Here is a 21,377-nt window from a genome sequence, read left to right on the forward strand (position 1 = left end):
CTCGATTCCACTCGGATGGATTAGCTTGTTACACCGGAAGTTGCGCCAACGGCGCGAAGAGTGTCAACAATAACTCCAGTTTGAGTTAGCCGAATTAATATAACATGAATAAGACAACATTTAATTTATGTCTGTTTATGCATTTTGTGGATAGTATTAGTTACGTTGTATGGATGCTTAAAATGTTAAATAAGCTTGACGCATTCAAAGTTGTAAAAATAACCGTTTAAAGTTTTAAAGGTTAGCGGTAGATGTTGAGAGCGAATGTTTAGCACGTTCGTAATGAAAAGCTACATTTGTCATGAGTATATAATCTATCTTTAAATTTTCTGCCAGTCAGAGTCTTTTTCCAAGAAGTAAGTACTTCAAGTCTTATGTTTACTAATTTGAATATATGTAGGTTGTACTTTATGGTAAGTCTAAAAGGTCTCTGCTGTTTTCCGTTTTAATAAGGATAAAGGCTCACTTGAAGTTCCAATAATAACACACATTCGTAATTCATGTCAAGTCTTCTCACTCCTCATACGTCGAGTTCAACATGACTAAAGCAGGGAAGGAAGACTTTATTGTGAAGTTTGTGGAGGGTGAAGGATCCAAACCAGATTATGCAGTCAAAGCATATGAGGTAAATATCACTGCTGGCTTAACATTGTTTCTGTTTGTAGTTCAAGAGATTTTTGAGCCCTGCTTCTGTTTGCAGTTTTAACTCTAAGTCCTATTTATATAGGCCATTCTGGAACTGCAGTCTGAAAAGTATTTAAAAACCATCCAGGAGGAAGATGTTTTACAGATGGACCAGAAGGACAAGTCTCTGTTTGTTTTCATCAACTTCACCACTCCAGCTTTCCTGCACTGCAAGAAGGTCTGAACCCGTTGTGTATGCATTTTGCAAACCTGTTATGCAGTCTAATTGAGTTTTACAACAGTAAGGAAATTGAGATTATGACAATTATGATCTTGTATGTAACATGCCTTTATTCTTATTTACATTTGATCCATAGAATTAAATTCAATTATAGACAAAACACCTGATAATTTTAATTGTTGGGCTGTAACAATCAGATCTCGGGGTTTCTTTTGGGCCTATGTTTTTATTTTAAATGTTATAACTGATCCGTGTCTCAGCTTTTTCCAATTGATGCCACTTTTGCTTCCACAGCTTGGGTGCAGAATAGTGAGTCCACTGGTGGTGCTGCACTGCCTGCAGCAGCAGCGCTGTGTCCCTAAAGCAGAAAAACCCGTGTATAACATGGCGATGGCTGACGTCACCATTTCCTGCACCAGCCTGGATAAAGCAACCCGAGTTGGTTCTGATGATTTTGTTTGTTTGGTTTTTTTAAATACTCCTTTAAAAAAACACAGAATTTTGGAATAAAGTTTAGAAAAGTTTGACATATAAATGTGCTTATGTGTGTATTCTGTCTCCCTCTGCAGGGAGAGGTGATGGATCTGGTGCAGCTCATGGGCGGACGGGTCTATCTTGATCTTAACGTGTCCGTCTCACACCTGATCGCTGGGGAGGTAGGAAGCAAAAAATACCTGGTGGCTGCCAACTTGGGAAAACCCATACTGCTGCCCACATGGGTCAAGGCATGCTGGGAAAAATCACAAGACAGGTAAACACCTTAGAGAGCCTGGTTGATTCATTAAGGGATAGCTTCTGTTAATTAGCATGGAAATATTAGATTTAATTACTGAACAATGCACACAGTTTTACTCATCCTTAAATTTTAAGCACTTTTTTTCTAACTGAAATCTTTTGCAGCAAATTATTCTAGTTAATTCAACACAGTCTGTTAAAGAAAAGTTGACAGGAAAAGACTTGATTTTGTGTTTGGTGAACAATTCTTGTTTTAATTTGACTAAATGTGGCTCTTTTTGAAAGACTCACTAATAATGGTAATTTCACTGTGAACTAGATTTTCTTTTTAATTTAAGATATCTTGGTAAATCAACGTATTGGTGATGCCATGGCCTCTAATGAGGGCATTAGACCCCAGAGAAACCTGAAGTCATTACTTGATGCTCAGCATCAATGCACTTAAATTACAAGGTGGAGTTTTTTTAATTTCTTTTGCACTTTCCTCTCCAGTCTCTTCAGGTACACAGACCTGCCAGTTGAGGACTTTCTGTGCCCCATCCTGCTTGGCTGTACCGTTTGTGTGACTGGTCTCTCCAGCACAGAGCGCAAAGAGGTGCAGCGGCTCTGCGAGCAGCACGGGGCCAAATACACCGGCCAGCTCAAAATGAACGAGTGCACACATCTCATTGTTAGTGAACCGACAGGTAAAGTCCCCACGATTTTAATTTGTCCAAGAAAAAAAATCTCTTAGATCTTTTATTGCAGTTCTATTCTTAAATATGATATTCTTTTCCCATTCTTTGTTACTGTTGTGCTGAGAGTTTATTTTTCGTTTGCAGGTCAGAAGTACGAATGCGCCAGGAAGTGGAACGTGTATTGTGTGTCTTTGCACTGGCTGTTCGACAGCATAGATAAAGGTTTCTGTCAGGATGAGAGCCGGTACACGGTGCAGCGCAACTCTTCAACAGCCACACGACCCAACACCTCAACTCCTACAGGCACCAGCAAGAGAGAAGGTACCCTGCCAATTTCTTCTGTTTTTGTTGATGCATTCATAAATAAATACAAATCCACGGTGGCGTATTAGAGCTGTTGTTGATAAAATGAGAAAAAAAGGCCACTGTGGTGTAAATTTCCACCAAAACTCAAATTTTTTTAGATTAATTTTCTATATTTACAAGGGGGGAAAAAAACATTACAATGTCAAAGTTTTAAATTTGCAATTAAAAAAGAATTTTCCACAATTAAAGGGAAAAAAATCACAGTTTTTAAGATATTCTCTGACATTGTAAAGTCAGAAATTTGTAAGAAAAGGAAAAAAAAAGCAGATTTTTGTTTACTGCGATTATTATGGCAGATGTTTGCAACAGAAACTGACAGAAGTTCTCTAAGAATAAGGTGGAAAATGTATGAATTTATCCTCATCTGGATGCTTTCCAAAACATAGATCTGGGCTAATTTTCTACTGACAGATTAGTGTATCTTTATTCGATGCTTTAGCCATCAATGTGCTTCACTGAGCTATAAATCATGACTTCCCCCTGCTGAGGTTTGTTCTTAAGGTTGTTGTGCATTTTTTCTGTAGATGGTCCATCTTTGTTGGGCCTGAGCAGCATTTCTGTCAACACCAGTGCGGCGATAAACGACACCGCCCTCACTAACGTCACCATGAGCCGCGTGGAGACGCCAGACCCCATCGACCGGTTAGACCTCACTGTGTGCCCAGCAGATGACGTGTTGGACGGTTGTAAGGTAGAACTTGGTCCACATCCTCACACAGCAAAGTCATTCCTTTCATTTTTAGACGATTTTTAAAATGTGATTATTGTTGCGCAGTTATATTTAAGCGGTTTCCCGGAGAAGAAGCTGGAGAAGCTGCGGCGGCTCGTCAGCGCTGCTGGAGGCCTGCGCTTCAACCAGCCCAGAGAGGATCTCACTCATGTGGTTGTGAGGGAAGTGGACCAGGACCTCCAGAAATTTCTGTCCACAGCAACTCACAGGTTTGAAATCCCGTTTTCTGATAATACTTCTGTATTTTGGTTGTAAATGTGGTTAATTTTACTCTTTTAAATGATCAAATTATTCAAATTAGAGGAAAAGAAGTGTTTATATCGCCCAATAAATATTAAGCTACTTTCTAAAGAAAGGAAAACAATGTCTGAGTCCAGAAAGAAATGGCCAGCTAATCACCAAAGCATTGTGGGAAAAAAAAGCTTAACACCTAGAGTGAATATTAATGGCACCAATAGCTCAGACTTTCTATGGCAACAAAACCCAAGCCAAACAGAAAGAGTGGAGTAGGCTGCAGAAAACAATAGAAATAGATTCTTCAACTTGGATCGACTGAGCCTGCAGGACTTTCAAAGAGAGTAGAGGACAACTAAGCTCAGAAGTTCTGGGCCTTCAGCATTTTCTCTGTAGCTTTGTAGAGTTTGTGGATGGATTTTGGTTGAGAAAACTGTTAAAGGACGCTTCACCAACTAAATCAAATTAAATAATCTGTTCCTGTGTTTCTTCTCAGGCCCCATGTGGTAACAGCACAGTGGCTGCTGGATTGTTTCTCCAAAGGCACGTTGGTCCCAGAGGATGGATACCTCCATCCGGACTGTCTCCCTCCAGGTTCAGACGCCGTCTCTGTTTCCGCTCATCCTCCGGCGAGTCGTCGCTCGTCTTCCGGCCCACCTATTGCCAACCCGAACACTCCCAAGGAACCAATAACAGACGAGGATCTTCTCTCACAGTACATGGACGACGACCCCACAGTGGGTAAGAATCTGATTAATTAATTCTCAGATTAAATAATTCAGAGTGAAATAATTTTTTCGTTTCTTATCTGTAAGTTGATCTGGCACCAGCAGCACCAGAGAATACCAGCAGGAAGTCCTTCAACAGAGCTGCAGAGCCTCAGCCGGAGTCCTGGACGCCCCTCCATGCTGGGGGACCAGAGCAAGAGCCACTGCCGCAGGACGGTTTGTTTTCTGGGAAATCCTTCCTGCTCGTGGGTTTCGGTGTGGAGGCTGAGGCTCAGCTCTCGGCGCTGCTGAGAGAGCAAGGAGGCAGGCTGCTGACGGGCCGCAGCCGAGTGGTGGCGGACTTCGCTGTGGTCCCCCAGCTGGGCTGCACAGTGGAGGCCACCGTGGACGAGGTGGTCACTGACACGTGGCTGGTGCGAACTCAGATTATTGCCTTATTTTTCTGATTTGTCTTGCAGAGCTACATTTATGTTCTGATTTGTTTATCACAGGCCATGTGTGTGGAGAACGAGCGCGTTCTGCCGCTGCCCTCTAACCCTCTGTTTACCCCCGTTCCTGTGAGGGAGGGCTACTTTCCTCTCAAAGACTGCGTCCTGTCTGTCAGCCAGTTTACGGGAGCAGAGAGGGAGGCTCTGGTGGAGCTGGCCAAGCATCTCGGAGCCAAGTATGTGGCGCATATTTTCACTTATAGCAAACATTTTCCCCATGTCAGAGGTGAAAGAAATCTGTAAAAAAAAAAGTTATTTGTAAGTTAGTTTTGTCTTATTTTAAGTGAATTAAGGTATTTGCACTAAAAACCTGACAGAAATATTTGGTAAGATTTTGTTTTTGCAGCATACTCTTCTCCTGACTGATACATTCGTCCAGTCAGATGTTCTTGGTGTTTATTACGTCACATTGAATGTAGAGAAAGTTTTAATACAATGTAATATTTTTGTCACAACCCTGGCATTTTAACAGGGGTTGATGTATAAAATACTCGTTTTTCAAGCTGTTTTTGTGTTTTGGTCAGGATCATTTTAACTCTCTGTTACTTGTCTTGTTCCTTTTGCTGTGGGCTTCTTGCTCAAACCTTTTGCTTTTCTCCCTTTGCTCCTCCAGTGTCCAGGATTACTTTGTGCGCCTGGCCAACCAGAAGAAAGGCATGCTGGCCAGCACTCACCTGGTGCTACAGACCCCTGATGGAACAAAGTACCAGGCAGCTAAGAAGTGGGGGCTTCCTGCCGTCACCATGCACTGGATACTTGAGTCAGCGCGGACTGGGAAGAGGGCGGCAGAGGAGAAATATCTGGTGGATCTGCCCTCCTCTCCAGGTGGCATTCATATTACCTGCAGATCTACTTTGTGTCGCTTTAATCCCGTTGAACTTTGAGGTTTCTACTGCCAAAAATTGAATTTTGTGTCAAATTAACTGTCACCATTTGCAATTGCACAGAGAAAGAAGATGAGAGCTTCGTCGGCGGATCCCAGAAAGCAGCTCCGCTCCAACCCGCTCGCTGCTCCCCAGAGATCCCGTTGCTGGGTCCGCAGGGCGGAAAAGCGATCACGCCGCTCGATTGCGGTCGCTTTCAGAGCAAAGTGTTTCGATCTGTGTTGGACGAGATGAAGCCCAGAGAAAACCCGAGCACACCGACACCAAACCAAGATGGCGACAGAGGGAAGTCACTCCAGAAGGAGCCGTCCCTGCAGCTGGACACTCCGTCTCGGTTCCTGGTCAGGGACCAGCTCTTCAGGCCATCCTTTAACTTCAAGGTCAGAACTCTTCCTGCACCAAAAAAACAGACATTTAGTTTTAACCTCTCAGGAGGGAATGTGACAGATTGATCTTTTCACTTTTTAAGGATGCACTCAAAGATTTGGAGACTCCTGGCGGAAGATCTAAACCCAGAGAAAGGGTGGAAACTCCACTTACCAACGTTATCAACAGGAACCTGAAGGTTGCTCTGGCAAACAGCTCAGTGAATAACGCCACAGAAATGCAGGAAGTCTCTGCCAGCCCGCCGCTGGTGAAAACAACCGAGAAGGAGGTCAGATAAATGGCCATTTTTATTTTAAACATTGTTGTGCTGCGCATGACTCTACTGAGCTGACAATGTGACTCTAATAAAGTACTCAGAATATGTATATCGTTTTAAGAGTTTTTGTTTTCTCAAGATCCCTCAGAAAGACTCGGGACCCCTGACTGGTGTTGTGATCTGTGTGGGGAAGAAACTGAGCAAGATGCAAAGTGAACTGAATGCTATTGCTGCTTCGCTTGGAGCTGACTTCAGGTACTCTGCAGTTAATGCTAATTAGCTATAGGGATGTCTTTCTTCATGAAAAAATGTTTTACTTATAATTATGGATTTATGAACCACTTTTACACAGAAATATAACATTTTATGCCGCTAGTTTAGAGTTTTGCAGCTCAAGCCTTTTATTTCAACTAAGAGGTTGATTGAAACCTCAGGTAAAAATGATAATTACGTTACGTTCCATATTTAGAATAAGTATAAAGGCTTATAGTAAATTTCTTTCTTTTTTAGCATAATTGTATTGGAAACTACAAACTTAAATCTCAGCACATTTATTCAGTGGTTCAAAAAAATTTAATAATCTTCACAAAATAAATGTAACTGAAATGTTTGTATTAATATTGCTAATTTACCTTTAAAGGTTAGTCAGTCCATGGACTTCTCATTAACAATCAGTGACTTTCTGTTTGTCTGGGTTATAAATATAATTTCTTCAAGCTTTTCTTCATAGACTAACGACAGGAAGAAAATCAGAGAGCAGTCAAAAGCGTTAACTGGAAACCAGGATCTAAAAAGAAATACATTTTAGAATTTTACCAGATATGCTGATTCTGTCTGTCTTGTTTTTAGGTGGGCCTGTGACAACACAGTGACGCACTACGTCTACCAGGGTCGTGTTGGAGACAACTCCCGTGAATACAAGGCGGTGAAGGAGAAGGGCCTGCATGTGGTGTCCCAGTACTGGCTGCATGCTGTAAGCTCACATTAGGAAAAATACGTTTTTACCTCAAACTGATTATTATTTTTCACCAAATTAAAATGAAAAATTACAGCTCTGTCGTTCTAGAGATGTTTTTATTTAATGCAATATTTAAATTCACAACATGTGGGGATAAAAACAAATGATGAAACATTATTATTTATACAAGTTTATGTTTGAAAAATATATACACCTACAATTAAGATGTATTTATTTAAATAATTTCTGAAATTATAAGTTAATATGAATTAATTATTTAAAAGTGACACTTAAAATTGAAAGTTGTGAGGACTATTTGTGGCCCTTTGAATACATTTTTCTACCCACCTTACCAGAGATTTAATAATGGTACAAATTTCCCCCCTCTAGCAAATATAATAAAATTATTTTTGCTTAAACTGTTGCTTTCGAAATAGATCCTGGCATCTGATTGGTTAAGCTCCAAACCGATTGTAGTTGAATTAGATCATTTAAAATGACCAGAGCATTGTAAATTCATAATGTGCTGAATTGTATGACTATGAAAAAAATACATTCAGTGGAAAAATTGTTATGCATAATAACTAAAATGGGAATTTTATTATTGATTACAGGTTGAATTACTTTTTTATTCCTACCTTTATTTTATTCTTATTTCTAATTGTTATGCTGACACATCCAAGTAATCATTTATTTATTTATAGTTTATTTAATTACACTTTTTTGCCATGTTATATTTTCTTGTCTTAAATAAAGGAAGTAACCTGTTAGGAAAACAGTTTTGCCTCTTCATGTTTGTTTCATGCGTTTCTTGTTGTGCAGTGTGCTGAGGAGCAGCGACGCGTCTCCGAGTCTCTGTATCCCTTCACCTATAATCCAAAGATGAGTCTGAGCCTCAGCCAGGTTCCCAGCAGCTCCCAGAGATCTCCGCCTTTAACACGGACACAACGCAAAGACGCCACCGAATCAAAACACAACAAGGTTGTCACATCTGAGCAGCCATGTTAGTGTTTTTGTGTCTATTTTGTTAATAATGTGTTTATTTTTCAGTCGGCAGTTGTTGCTGCAGAGAAAAGCGCAGTCGTGCATCCTGTGAGTAACGGATGTGTTGATCAAGACGAGGTGAACGATACCACAGAGAAAAGAGGTGAGGAGTTGTTGAGCTGATTCCACTAACGACTTGAGAACTTGACGACTGAAGTGAGTTCGATATTGTAGATACTCTGGAAATGAGAGAGAATCTGCAAAGACAACTTCAGGAGATCATGTCGGCCACCAAAATGACGACAGGCAGGCGGGCTTCTGTCAGACTGGCCAGGATGGGATCAGGCTGCACCGACTCGGGTCCAAACACGCCTGAAGGCAGCCGGGCTGGACGCAGTGGGAGCAGACGAACCCTGGAAGCTCTGAGGTACAAAAAAACGGTCATGTGACTATGATGGTGATGCAGCACGGGGATTGTTTTGAGTGTTTAACTGAAGCAAAAAAGCAATGTAGCTTTTAGCTAGCTAAGCTAGGCTTGTGGCATCAACTTACTTACTTTGGTTACCTAGCAACTCACTCACGCTTTGGTTACCTAGCAACAACCTTTGAGTAACTTGTGCAACAGCAATTAAAATTTCACCACTGTGCCTCGTAACTGCTTAAAAATAAAAAGTGAAAGAAGGAAATGAGAACAAAATGTTTAGAGAAAACTCTGGATAAAACAGGAAAGGTCCCATCAACAGTTTGGCAGTATTTCAGATATTTAAAACAAAAAAAACTAATCGATAATTATCAATATCGACTGATATGAAACCCTTATATTCTTCACTACTAGTCCCAGTAAAGTAGGAATAGAGTAGAGCCTTGAAGAACCCCAAATAGATCCATCAAACATCTATGATGAGAAACCTTTAATTGTTTCTCACTGATGCGTTTCCAGGGTAACCAGAGAAGCGGTGACGGACATTAACACCGAGCCGTCTCAGAGTGAGCAGATAGTTTGGGACGATCCGACAGCCAGGGAGGAGAGAGCGAAGCTGGCTGATAACTTCCAGTGGCCTGGGAGTCCATCCCAACACTCAGAGCCCCTGGCGGCAGCACCGCCTCCCACAGCAGAGCACGGACCGCACCTCAAGGACTCGATGACGGACTCTGAGCTGGTAGAGATGGGTAAGAAGATCCGTGTAATAACGTGGAAGTGTTGAGAATCGAAGGTAAAATTTAAGGCCTACATTTACTTTAAAATGTATCCTTAAATTTCCTCACAGCTGCTTGTGACGTTATAAACCAGCAAATGGGTCAGAAGGTCGTGGCGCCTCCATCAGAGGATCCAGAAGACGACATCCTCACTCCTAAAGCTCCCAGCATCGCCTTCCCTCTCGCCAAACCGCTAGTAGCACCAGAGCCACAGGTAAGTGCTTCTTGGAACCTTCTTGGTTATTTCCAGCACGGCGCTGCAGCTGTGAAGGTGTTTCGTTTCTGTCAGGAAGAGAAAGAGGAAGAAAAGCAGCCGCCCAGATTTCAGCTGTCGTCGCTCAGCCCTCAGGAGCGAATCGATTACAGTCATCTCATAGAGGAACTCGGTGAGTCGCTCAGCTGTTCTGGGGATCAAATGTCAAAATACTTCAGTATTTTTATAAATACAGCATATTAAAAAAAACATCAACGGTCTAAGTATAAGTTATAAGTTGGAGTTCCGTTCTCTTTTTTTAAATATCTGCCAGGTGTAGTTTACTGATGCCATCCATCTCTTTGTCCTGTAGGGGGCGTCGTCCTGGACAAGCAGTCTTTTGACCCCAGCTGCTCCCACATCATCGTAGGGAGTCCACTGCGAAACGAGAAGTATCTGGCCGCCATGGCAGCCGGCAAGTGGATCCTGCATCGCTCTTACCTGGAGGCGTGTCGCTCCGTGGGACACTTCATTCAGGTGGGAGCCTGAAGACAACTCCACTGTGTTTTATCTATCCGGTGTAGCTTCAATCTGAAAATATAGGGTTAACATCTGGATTCAGCTGGATTTGTTGTAACATCAGATGGTTAAGATGTTAGCTTTTCGTCTCTACACTAATTTCTTCATCAGATTCATTGATTATTTGGGATTTTCCTCTCCTTTTGTCTCCTCTTGTGTTGCAGGAGGATGATTATGAATGGGGCAGCTGCTCCATCTTGGAGGCTCTGCCCTCCATCACCTCTCAGCAGAAGAGACTGGCCTTGGCTGCAATGCGTTGGAGAAAAGCTTTGCAGGGAAGCTCTGAACACGACGTAAGTACCAGATCCATTTCTAGGCGAATTATCACTGTCACTCACAGGTTTTTAAAAGATAAGCGTCTAAAACTGTTTTAACTTGACTAAGGATGTTTCCTATTTTCCAGGGAGCTTTCAGTGGCTGGACTGTGATGCTGAACATCGACCAGAGCAGAGAGTCGGGCTTCAGGCGGTTATTGCAGTCTGGTGGAGCGAAGGTTTCTCCCTGCTTTTATTTTACAAGCCACACGTTACAGGAGCTGTAAAACCAACATTCATGCACCACAATTTGGCACTTCACAAGACAAGCAGATTAAATTTATTATATACTCTAAATTTATTCCAGTCTACAGACGGATTCAAAGTCTACTATGGATTCTAGTTCAATATCAGCTATAAAAACAATGCCGGTTCTCATGCTAATTGGTTTTCAACCGTAAAAAATCCAACTGCTTCTTAGGTTTTCAGTAATCCCTCATACTGAGCAACCTCTGCAGAAATATCTTCCATAAATTTATGGAGAAAATGTTTCATAAAGCTCAGAATGAGTCCAAATAGAAAGTCAAAAAGCGTCAAAAAGAACAAACAGTTTAATTTCTTTCTTCTTTTTTTTAATATATAAATGTAACATTTCTTGAAATGTGTTTGAGTTATCGCCGTCCGGTCATGTTTTCTCATCTGTTTTCCCTTCAGGTGCTGCCCAGCCCCTCCCCGTCTCTCTACAGAGAGGCCACTCATCTGTTTGCAGACTTCAGTCGTCTGAAACCCGGAGACTTCAGGGTGGACGTAGCTGAGGCCACGGCACAGGGAGTGACATGCTTGAAACCGGAGTACATTGCAGATTACCTCATGCAGGTGACTGACTGTAAAAATGCTTTATTTGCTTAGAAAGTAAATGTCTTAAATCTGTTGGATCTCTTGGTGTTTTTGCAGTTTTTGTTGATATTTTGTGTTTTCTGACCTTTCAGGAGCCGACGCCGCCCATCGAGTTGTACTGTCTGACTGCAGCGCCGCCTGAGGAAGATCCGTTCACACCGTCCCGTAAACGTAAAGCAGCAGCCGACCCCACCAAGCTGAAAAAGAGCCGACTGAACTGAAACCTTTGCACAAAAAACATTCCTGCAACATTTTCATTTGAGTGAAAATAACTGTAAATAAGATTTTTTTTAATGATTTATGAAAATGGAATAAAATAAATGTAGCATCTGTTTTGTCATTCCTGCTGCCTCTGTTCCAACCACTGCAGTTGCTGCTGCTCACGCTGAGTCTGGATTGATGGATGACTGAAATATGGTGTGCAGAAAATGTCGAGTCATGGTTTGCAATTGGGTGGAGTAAAACACTGCGGCCAGTAGAGGGCAGTGCAGGCATTGCATTGAATCAGAAAGGCCAGAGTGTAAACTATGAGTTAAATCCTATTTTAAGACTTGTGATTTAATACTTCCACTTTAAAGCTGCAGAGTGGTCAAAAGTAAAAGTTAATTTAATGTTGAACTTCTTTTATTTATATTAAGACATAAATATAAGATGTTTAGTTATTTTTAATATTTGTAACCCTTTTAACAGTCAACTGGTTTCCATTATGAAAGCATTCTTATGTTGTCATGTATTTCCATGCAGTAAACGCAGAGTTTTATTTTTCCTGCTGATGTATATCTATGGTTCAACAATGTGCTGTTTCATGCCAGATTGCCAGCTGAGGCTAGTCGTTCCTGTTCCCTGCCATATGGACAGATAAGTGGTTTAACCTCCTAATGGATGAACCCGCTGCCCTGCAGACGCAGGGTTGATCTGTTAGAGGAGAATGGTGATTACAAGACAAAGAGCTGCCATGACTCAGACGTCAGAGCTCAGTCAGGGCTTTAAATCAGCAGTGGAGTCCCTGAGAGGCATTTACAGATTTCTGCTTCCAGCTCCTGTTCTGCCCAGTCTTTGTATCTGAGATACGGCATCCTATATTTTGTCAAATTGGTTCTTTGAGGTTCTGTTGATCAGATTGTCTTTGTGTCTGACCAGTTGTAGTAAAAAGCCCATAGATCCCACTTGGGATCAGCTGTTTCAAGCCCATATTTACACCTGGACCCCATATGGGTTTTATATGGGAAGTTAAATATGCCTAAAATAAGATTATCTAAAGCATAACGTATTGTTCCTCCATAGTGCAACTCTAAATGAAAAGTGAAAAACCTTTACATTTCCAAAACATTATTTGTCATATTTGCATACATAAGGTTGAGAAATCCCAAAAAAAAAAAAAACATTGGGGACAATTAAAACCCGTTTTGTTCCTATTCTCAAGAATCACTGATTTACTAAAACCCAGAGGGCCAAAATGTCCATTATGAGCCCAGGAACATCAAGTCAGAACAAAATCCATGTGGTTCCCAAACACACATGATGGTTAGGGTCTTTTGTGTTGACAATTTTTGGCTTGCTGCTGTTTTATTGCATCTAAGAGGATCAAACTGATTTCATTTAAGATCTTCATGGGGACCCAACTGGTTTTGTTGATGGTAAAGGTGGGACTCATATGGGAACTAGATTTTGTACACTGTTATCTGCATAAGCACCAATCCAGTCTGAGAAAAGTCCATATGGGGCCCATGTACGGTAAGCGATCTGTTTTGTTTCAGTAACATTTAAAGTTACAGCAGTTGTATTCTGCTTTTATCACCTGGTCATTTTTACAGACTATTGCATAAACTGGTTTTCTTATTTCCCAATTGAGAAACAACTGAGGACTTACATGGGGAGCCCAATTGGTTTTACAAATATACATTGTAACATAGTTGGTTCCTTAACAGAAGCCTATTTAGTACCCATACAGCCTGATTATAATCCTGTTTGATGCTTTACACATCCAATGCAGGTAAAACATCGAACCCAAGAGGGTCATGAATGGATGGCATCATATCATGCCCATTTCAGATCAAGCTAAGTATGTAGGGAGTCTAAATTTGTATTTAGTCAGTCAAAGTGGGTCCCATAAATGGGGCCCATTAGCAGCCACCCACATTTAATATTTAGTCTGGACAACCAAAGGATTCAATAAGTCTGAAAATGCATGTTTGACTCATGTAGTTCAAATTTAACCTGACCAAAATCTATTTGTGACCCATTTAACCCTAGACAAATCCAAATCCAATTTGGTACCCATCTCGTCCGTGAAGTGACATTTTGGGCCTCTTTTAGTGCCAATTTACTCATACCAAAATTAATTTTAAGAAGAAAACTGGGTAAAATCATATTTACAAACTTTAGCTGGTCTGTTTTGTGCTGGCATAACACTGGTTTGACATTAGAGTTTAGGGATATTTAATCAGAATAAATCATAAGTCAGTTAAATTGCTTAAAAATTAAAAACGTAAATTTCTTCTGAAAATAAATCTTAAAAAGAAAACCTGGAGAGCTTTAAATCAAGAACCATTAAAAACAATGACGTTTTAAGGGCAACATGTGAAGAAATTGAGACCAACTGACTCAGGACGTTACTAAACGAAAAGTATGTTTTATTGGCTCACTCTGCTTGGTAGGGAAGGCTGTTATCTAATTATCAACAGGTGTCCCATAGAGGTGCTTTTATGCCCCCCTCTGCTGGCTGGCAGGACTCCAGGAGTTGAGTCTTCCTGACTCTTCATCATCGCATCACTTCATCCTCATGTGAGAGACAACTACCTTAAAACCCTAAAGCCTTTGAGCCAGCGGGTGAGTTTTCACCACGACCCTCCGATCAGGGAGGAAACTGCAGCAGTCCTCATTAAAATTCTCCGTCCGTCCTCACTCCCCGAGAAATCCTCCTGGCGGTGGATGGGTGGCACCGGCGTCCTGCGCACCGAGCCACCGCGGACCGCTGCTTCATCACCGGCGGCGCCTGAGGAGAGGAAGGACGGCTGCTGCTTCACGTCCGGGTCTATTTATGGCGTCAGCACCGAGAGAGGAAAGGTGGGCTCACATGTTCGGGAGTCCGGCGAGGGGAGGCGCCCTGCGCATCTAGAGTCCGGCGCTTTACAAACACCAGCCGGCCAGGGTACCCGCACGGAGACTCGGTCCGCGGCTCTGCTGGCTTCTTCTTTTCTGCGTTTATTAACGACGGGGACGGGCAACATGTGCGCCTGGGCGGTGTGAAGTCCGGCAGAGCGGCTTGTCGGATGCGTTTTTCTCGGATACGGCAAGTACCCGACGTTTCAGAGCACCTAGTGTCATAGGTAAGGACCTCCACTTTATCCCACTTTCTCTGCACCTTAATGACTCATTGCTTCTTTCATATTCAGAGCATCTCATATGGGTGTTACAAGCAATCGTGATCTCCTGTGATGGTGCCAGGTATAGGATTTTGAACATCGTGAATACTGCAGGAAAACCAATGTGATCATTAAGCTGATTGTACTGGATGATCAGGATATTGGTGGAATAAAGTAGAGGACAGTCCAGGATAAGATGCTGGGATGTTGGTGGTGAGGTATTTGAAGATTCCTGGAGATTCCCAGTCATATTAATGCACAGGAGTTGAATGGATCTTGTGTTTTCATCATCCATCATCTCTGGTTTGTAACTCTTGTTCTACAACATGAATTATTGGGAATACCATGCATTGAGTGATAGTGTGTGAAGATGCAATGATTGGTTTGCTTTTCCTCCACTGATAAACTTTCTCAAGTCTTACAACTCTCACTGCATCTGCCTCAAAGATCTTCCAAAGTCTTAATTGCTTTAACGACCTGGAAGGAACAAGGCAAACAAAGGAGACAACACTCCTAAAAATGTTCAACTATAACACCAGATGTCCTATTGCAGGACAGAACCCTAAGCTTTGTACTTCTTGGAATAGTTGGCTCACAAATCAGCTTGTTAGAAACAGTTTTTTCCACATTCGGAACATTTCTAAACTCCGTAAAATGGTGACTCACGGTGAACTTGAGATGATTGTTCATGCTTTTGTCTCATCGAGACTGGATTATTGTAACAGCCTGTTTACATGTCTTAATAAGAGGGAGTTAATGCGTCTGCAGGTAGTACAAAACTCTGCTGCACGATTGCTCACCTGCACCCACAGGAGGGAACATATCACGCCCATCCTCAAACGCCTGCACTGGTTGCCTGTGTCTTATAGGATATACTACAAAATCTTGGTACTGACTTTCAGAGCCCTCCATGGACAGACGCCAGACTACATTAAGAACCTCCTACAGCCTTATGTTTCGAYTAGGAGYCTCAGGTCGTCGAACCTGAACTTGTTGACGGTTCCTCKGACCTTTCTTAAGACTCGTGGAGACAGATCTTTTAAAGCTGTGGCGCCYCRCCTATGGAATGAGCTACCTTGCACCATTCGATCTCTACATTGTATAGACACTTTTAGGAAACAACTTAAGACCCACTTTTTTAAACTTGCTTTTTAATGTAATATTGTGTTTTAATGTTGGTATGTTTGTTTTTAATTTGTTTTCAATTGTTTTTATTTTTATAAATTGTGCAGCACTTTGTGACTCTGGTCTGTGAAAAGTGCTATAGAAATAAAGCTTACTTACTTACTTACTTACTTACAAAGAGCCCAGATTTAAAGTGTCCACTAACTGAACCTGCCGGCCAGCCCTTCCCATTGTGTCAGGAATGTTTGGTCGCATGCTGTCCACATAAACCCCCCAAAATCCTTTGTTCTGTTTGAAGGGGGACAATCCTCCAGAGCCATGTGGGCCATGAGTGGGGGGATGGAGCAAGAGGGGGCATCTGTAGCTGACAGCTCCCTCAGAGCGAGCTGACATGCTGGGATAGCATGAATGGGGTATTAGGGAACACATGAGCAAAGCACTTACGGCTAATGAGGACATTTATGCTGTGTGTACAATGCTTAGTGACCGGTTGGGTTTATCCCGAGGGACCAATAGGGAATTGATGATGTTTCATTTTTGATCGAATGAAGCAAAGGGAAAAATGGAAATGACTTCTGTGAACTTGTTCATCCTCAGTTGTTGCTGCCGTCTTCAGGCATTTAGATCTAATTGAGACAGGAAGAAACATACAATGTCCTCAACTTCACCAGTATGGAAAACTCCTGCACAACACAGTCATTATGATAATTATCAACTTAAACAGTATCGAGGCAGTCCAAATCAAACGACAGATTATGAACATGTTCACAAGTGTATCCATGTTCTTAGAAGTTGGAAGTTTTAAGCTGAAAACTTTATTGGAGGGCATCTTTAAGTACAATTTCTGACCAGCCCAAAATCCAACATGGCTGCCACTCATAAAATAAAGAGAAAGGATGTAAAAAATATATATATATGTCCCGTTGCTCATCTTCCAAGCTTGATTTTGTCAGAGCAGTTTCATAATAGCGGTGAACGTGTGCAGAAAAATGGGAGAAAGTGAGTTCTTACAACACATTAATTAGACTTGGTTATTTTTTAAAGTAGATGTGACATTAAAATTATGGATTAGACCCATATCAGGTGCCAAATAGGACATATACAGTTTGTGCATGTATGGAGAACCATTTTGTGTTAGTTTATGTCAAGTTGGGTAAAGCATGTCTTTAGTTTACAAAGGAACCCATGACTTATTACAGTCAAGCCAAATTCATTTTTAAATGTTGCAGTATTGGCCATGAGCTTTTACTTTGAAAACTCACCCGCAATTTACACTGCATTAGCCTTTAATTCAAAATATAACCACCCAGATTGTCTAAATTGTCATTTACTGCCGACTACAAATTTATGTGCGCAGGCGAAGACGTTAGTTTTAAGCAGTTAAACTTTGGAAAATTGACTCAGCCTAGATATGAACAGTACTGTCAGAGGTTTTATTTGCAGATTCATCTGAAAAACCAGCCTGATGATGTCCAAAGATCAATGAACTACCATTGTTTTGATCAAATATGACCTTAACATTATTTTTAGTCTCAAATTTGAATGATAAAAAAGCTTTCTGTCATGAAAAGTCCAAAGAAAAACTCCTAAAAAACCTGGGGAACTGTTTATCCGTCATAAAAATCCAAGAATACATCATCAGCTTTGTGAAACCTTTAGCTGATTTAATTTTGAGTTTACAAAAATTAAATCATCTTAGTAAATGAGAATCACTGAATTTATCAAAAATAATGGCAGTCAAACTTTGAGCTCGGTCACTTCGATGCTGCCCCGTTCAGCCTGACATATGCTGTCGGCTTTGGGAGGAACTTTTCACAGGACAGCGGCTGAACAATCTCAGCAGCTGCTCTCTTATCACCAGTGTCAGGAAAAGGTCTGCATTAACAATGGAAAAACACCCGGAAAGTATTGGCTGTCCCATCCAGCAGCGGCGGGCCTCTGTGAGGCGAGCTTATCGGAGGAATTTGCAGGAAAAGGGAAACTCTGGCTTGTGACTCCTGTGGCTAAACGTCCAAGCTGATGGGAAAAGGGCCGGCTGGGGACTTAGAAAGCGGGAATTATAATTATAAGTCGGCGTCCCTCATGACTGGTGCAAAGTGGTACAGGGTGAGGTGGAATGTGGCCCCCATGGGGCCTCAGTGGTGCACAGCCTGTGCTCAGGTTGGACTTTGAGCTTTTCCTTCACCAAACAGTAAACGGTCCGAACCAGAATTATTTTCTAAATGCTGCACTTTATTACCTGCTTTGGAAATTACTTCTGTTTAAAGGGAGTCATAGGTTGTAACTACAGGGGGAGATTCCAAGTCGAAAAGCAGGGAAAAGCTACTTAACTCAACAATGGCAAAAAATAAATAAAAATACTCAGCCTTTGATTTTGTCGAGCAGAACCCCTCAACCTTTTGGTATTGGTTCTCTTAGTCATAGTCATTCTGTACGCAGCAGTTTCATAATCGCGGTGAAACACAGACCATGTGGTCTCTGGGGTGAACAAAAGGCCCGATAAACACCAGCAAACACACCTGCCCACGCAGAGCAGTGGCAACAGGAAGTAAAGTGGGAGTTGGAACTGACCGCTATGGCGACGGGCACAAGGAGATAAGACGCGCGGGAAACCATCGGAGCATGAGCTGTTTAAAAGGGGGGGGATTCCTGACATTCCTCAGCTGCAGCCATGCCACTCCGATCTGCACCTCCACCCTCTGATGGTCACCTTCTGGGATGCAGAAAACGACCGGCGGAGAGTTGGTCGTTTATGTTGGTTATGCAACATAACCAGAGATGTTTTCCGGTGTTGCTATGGAGACTTTCAGGAAGCTGAGCAGTCAGATAGCTGGTTGAGGAGCATCTTCTTCACGTGTTTGTAGCTTTAATCTGGAATAAATCCGGAACATCAGCGACTCTTTCATATGTTTATAAAGATTTGGTGCTTGAATAAATAGAACAAAATGTTCTATATTCACTCAAAATACAAAGAACTAAGGTGGACATTTTTGATTCTCAGAAGGTTTTACTTTATGTTTCAAAGACATTTTTATTCTCAAAAACTTATTGAAACATCTTCTTTCTGTGTTTAGACCAGATATTGTGTGTATGGTTTTAACACAGTGAAATCCAAATTGCTCTTTCATGTAAAATTCAAGGGCATAATTGATTATGATCAAAAATTATTGCACATGCATGGATGAAGCATTTATTGTGAAAATTAAAACCAGGACAGTTACATTTGCAACACGCGAAACAGAGCTTGTTTATGTCCTGACACACAATGATGAACATGAATAAAATAAAAATAACTAATTAAGAAGAGAATAAGATCCTTCTTATGACCAACCTATAATTATTACCCAAGTTGTGTAATATAAAAAAAACATCATCCTTTTTGTTTATTGGCATCTTCAAGTGAAAATAAAAAAATCTACCCTTTTAATTTGAGCACATTTAATCAGTGACTGGAATAATATATTTACTGTCTAATGTTTTAATCTGACCTCCTGCCTTACTGGGTTAATAATAAAACAGCACTAAAAGGTTTATTTCTGTTAGCCTCTCCATGAAATAGGAAAAACTAGAAGATGTTACTTTAGTAGCGCAGAAACTACAAGATAAAAAGAAAAGGCATTGTCTGTCCTACCATCACAAACATAAATGCAGAGTTTGCTAAACACTACTGGAACTACAACTTGAACGATACGCAGTGGAGAGATGAAATTTAAGAGCTCCAACGTTGGTCTAGTGGGAAACAAAAAAGGAAACCGCGTTAGAGGATCTATGGTCCTGTGAGCCTTTTCTGTTTTCTACAAAGTGTTTAGATTCTTGTTAGCATCAGAGAAATACCAGCAGGCTTTAAAGGGAAACTGCAGTGGACTGGGTCTTTCAGCAGCTTAATGGCCCAAAACGTGACCAATTAAGGATAATATAAGGGACGGGAAAAGAATCTCTAACAACAATAATCTCTAAAGATCTCTAAAGATTAACAATAATCCAAAGATTATTGTTGGAAAACTTCAGCAAATGCAATCAAATTTCAATGTATATTTCTCTCATGGGTGCCAAGAAATTAGTTGGCTTATTTTCAGAACTTTCTCCTCTGCTTTGCAATATTTTGAAACATTTCATAATATTCTGTGGTAAAGCATTTAAGTAAAATAAAAGAAATGCAACATTTAGTTGTTGTTTTGAATCTGGCATGTTATGCTTCGCGGCTCAGAGCCGCATGACTTTTCTGAAGCTTGTGAGATGTGAGGTTGTTGAGTGAAATATCTCGACAGATCGGGGATGGATTACTCTGACGTTTTGCACAGACATTCATGTTCCCATTTTAAGGTGAACTGATCTTCTTACGCAGCAGACACTTAGACTTCTCATGCCTTTAAAGGCACAGGAGGAAATCGTCCTAAACCACTGAGCTTTGTATACGTGAGTGCGGTGACGGATCCCTGAAGTGCCCAGTTTTTCTTCAGCTGCTGCACTTTAAAAATACTTACAGTTCTGCAAAGATTGAATCAAATCTCTTATAGGAGGAAGCCAGGAGTCTTGGCTTTACTTTGGTCTTTATCGCTCCAATCTGTGAATTAGCATCTTGCATCAGTTTCCTTCCTACTGCATTCTGTTTGAAGAGAATTTGTTTGTGTCTCTAAGATCAGAGAAGCCTTTAATCCGACTTTCCTATCAGAGAGAGAAATATTCCAAAGAGACGCAGGAGAAAAATCAATGTGGGTGTTATTGGGTGTGTTGGATAAAAAAATAACTGCAAGAAATGTTTTGGTTTTGGATCCACTAGTGCATTTCTTTACCATTTTGTGCAAATGATTGAGTCCAATGGGATTATGGTGGTAGGAGAGGTAGTAAGGGTGCTGTTGACTCAGGGAATGACAAAACAAGCAGGTGTATGCCGAGTGATGGTGGGGAACACCTGTGAGGATTATTCAGAGCTTTGACTGGATGTCAAGCTGTGACCCCAAATAACCAGGAAGCAAATCATCATCCAGCTTCTGTTCTCAGGTGGAAATAAGAAGCTGGGGCTTCTGAGGAAACATGTTCCTCTACGAAACATCATGAAGTAGTAAAGACTCCCCAGAAAGATCATTTCAGTTTTTACACGTCTCTCATTTAGATGCCAACTGTTTGTTTCTGGGTTAATATAGAGATTAAAATAATGTACTGCAGAAAAAAACACCAGATGTTTTACAGATTCACAGACTTCATTTTATTTAGATCTAATTCCTGTTTCATTGTTTAAGTTTCCAACTATCCGTCCATCCATCGATACATCCATCCATCCCTCCATTCAACCAAACGTATGTCCGTCCATCCATTCATCCATCCAACTAAACATACGTCCATCCATCCATCCATCATCTATCCATCCATCCAAAACCAAATCCATCCATCCATCCATCCATCCATCCATCCATCCATCCATCCATCCATCCATCCATCCATCCATCCATCCATCCATCCATCCATCCATCCATC

The 21,377-nt window shown here is 41.3% G+C and overlaps 2 protein-coding genes across 4 annotated transcripts in view; both read left to right on the plus strand.

Annotated features, from left to right (window-relative positions):
• The first annotated feature begins 12 nt into the window (after positions 1 to 12).
• Positions 13 to 11,746, plus strand: topbp1 (DNA topoisomerase II binding protein 1). 2 transcript variants are annotated; one of them, XM_008396586.2, is made up of 28 exons: positions 13 to 356; positions 427 to 625; positions 728 to 862; positions 1,160 to 1,303; positions 1,435 to 1,616; positions 2,093 to 2,286; positions 2,422 to 2,598; positions 3,168 to 3,334; positions 3,419 to 3,582; positions 4,104 to 4,348; positions 4,423 to 4,748; positions 4,827 to 4,999; positions 5,437 to 5,648; positions 5,771 to 6,087; positions 6,177 to 6,362; positions 6,490 to 6,605; positions 7,200 to 7,323; positions 8,131 to 8,289; positions 8,359 to 8,455; positions 8,527 to 8,719; positions 9,233 to 9,462; positions 9,561 to 9,703; positions 9,779 to 9,875; positions 10,056 to 10,219; positions 10,426 to 10,554; positions 10,665 to 10,754; positions 11,230 to 11,391; positions 11,505 to 11,746. In XM_008396586.2, exons 2-28 carry the CDS (start codon positions 539 to 541, stop codon positions 11,631 to 11,633), a joined length of 4,542 nt encoding a protein of 1,513 aa, XP_008394808.1. In that variant the 5' UTR covers positions 13 to 356; positions 427 to 538; the 3' UTR covers positions 11,634 to 11,746. The 2 variants fall into 2 exon arrangements, with proteins under 2 accessions (XP_008394808.1, XP_008394807.1); XM_008396585.2 differs by having other exon boundaries at positions 454 to 625.
• A 2,307-nt stretch (positions 11,747 to 14,053) lies between these two features.
• tmem108 (transmembrane protein 108) overlaps positions 14,054 to 21,377 on the plus strand; it is a 48,304-nt gene continuing 40,980 nt past the window's right edge. The window contains exon 1 of one of the 2 annotated variants that reach the window (XM_008396589.2): positions 14,054 to 14,741. The gene's annotated coding sequence lies outside the window, so the exon portion shown is untranslated. The remainder of the gene's footprint in view (positions 14,742 to 21,377) is intronic. The other variant, XM_008396587.2, reaches the window with a different exon arrangement.

The sequence above is a fragment of the Poecilia reticulata genome, linkage group LG20 (assembly GCF_000633615.1).
Source record: "Poecilia reticulata strain Guanapo linkage group LG20, Guppy_female_1.0+MT, whole genome shotgun sequence".
In the NCBI taxonomy this organism is placed as follows: Eukaryota; Metazoa; Chordata; class Actinopteri; order Cyprinodontiformes; family Poeciliidae; genus Poecilia; species Poecilia reticulata.

What these genes read in the sequence shown, in the direction of transcription:
- topbp1 (XM_008396586.2), top strand. Translation starts at nt 539, where the DNA reads ATGACTAAAGCAGGGAAGGAAGACTTTATTGTGAAGTTTGTGGAGGGT. An exon ending in ATGCAGTCAAAGCATATGAG is followed by an intron (nt 626 to 727) that starts GTAAATATCACT and finishes CTATTTATATAG; the next exon opens with GCCATTCTGGAACTGCAGTC. An exon ending in CATTGTTAGTGAACCGACAG is followed by an intron (nt 2,287 to 2,421) that starts GTAAAGTCCCCA and finishes TTTCGTTTGCAG; the next exon opens with GTCAGAAGTACGAATGCGCC.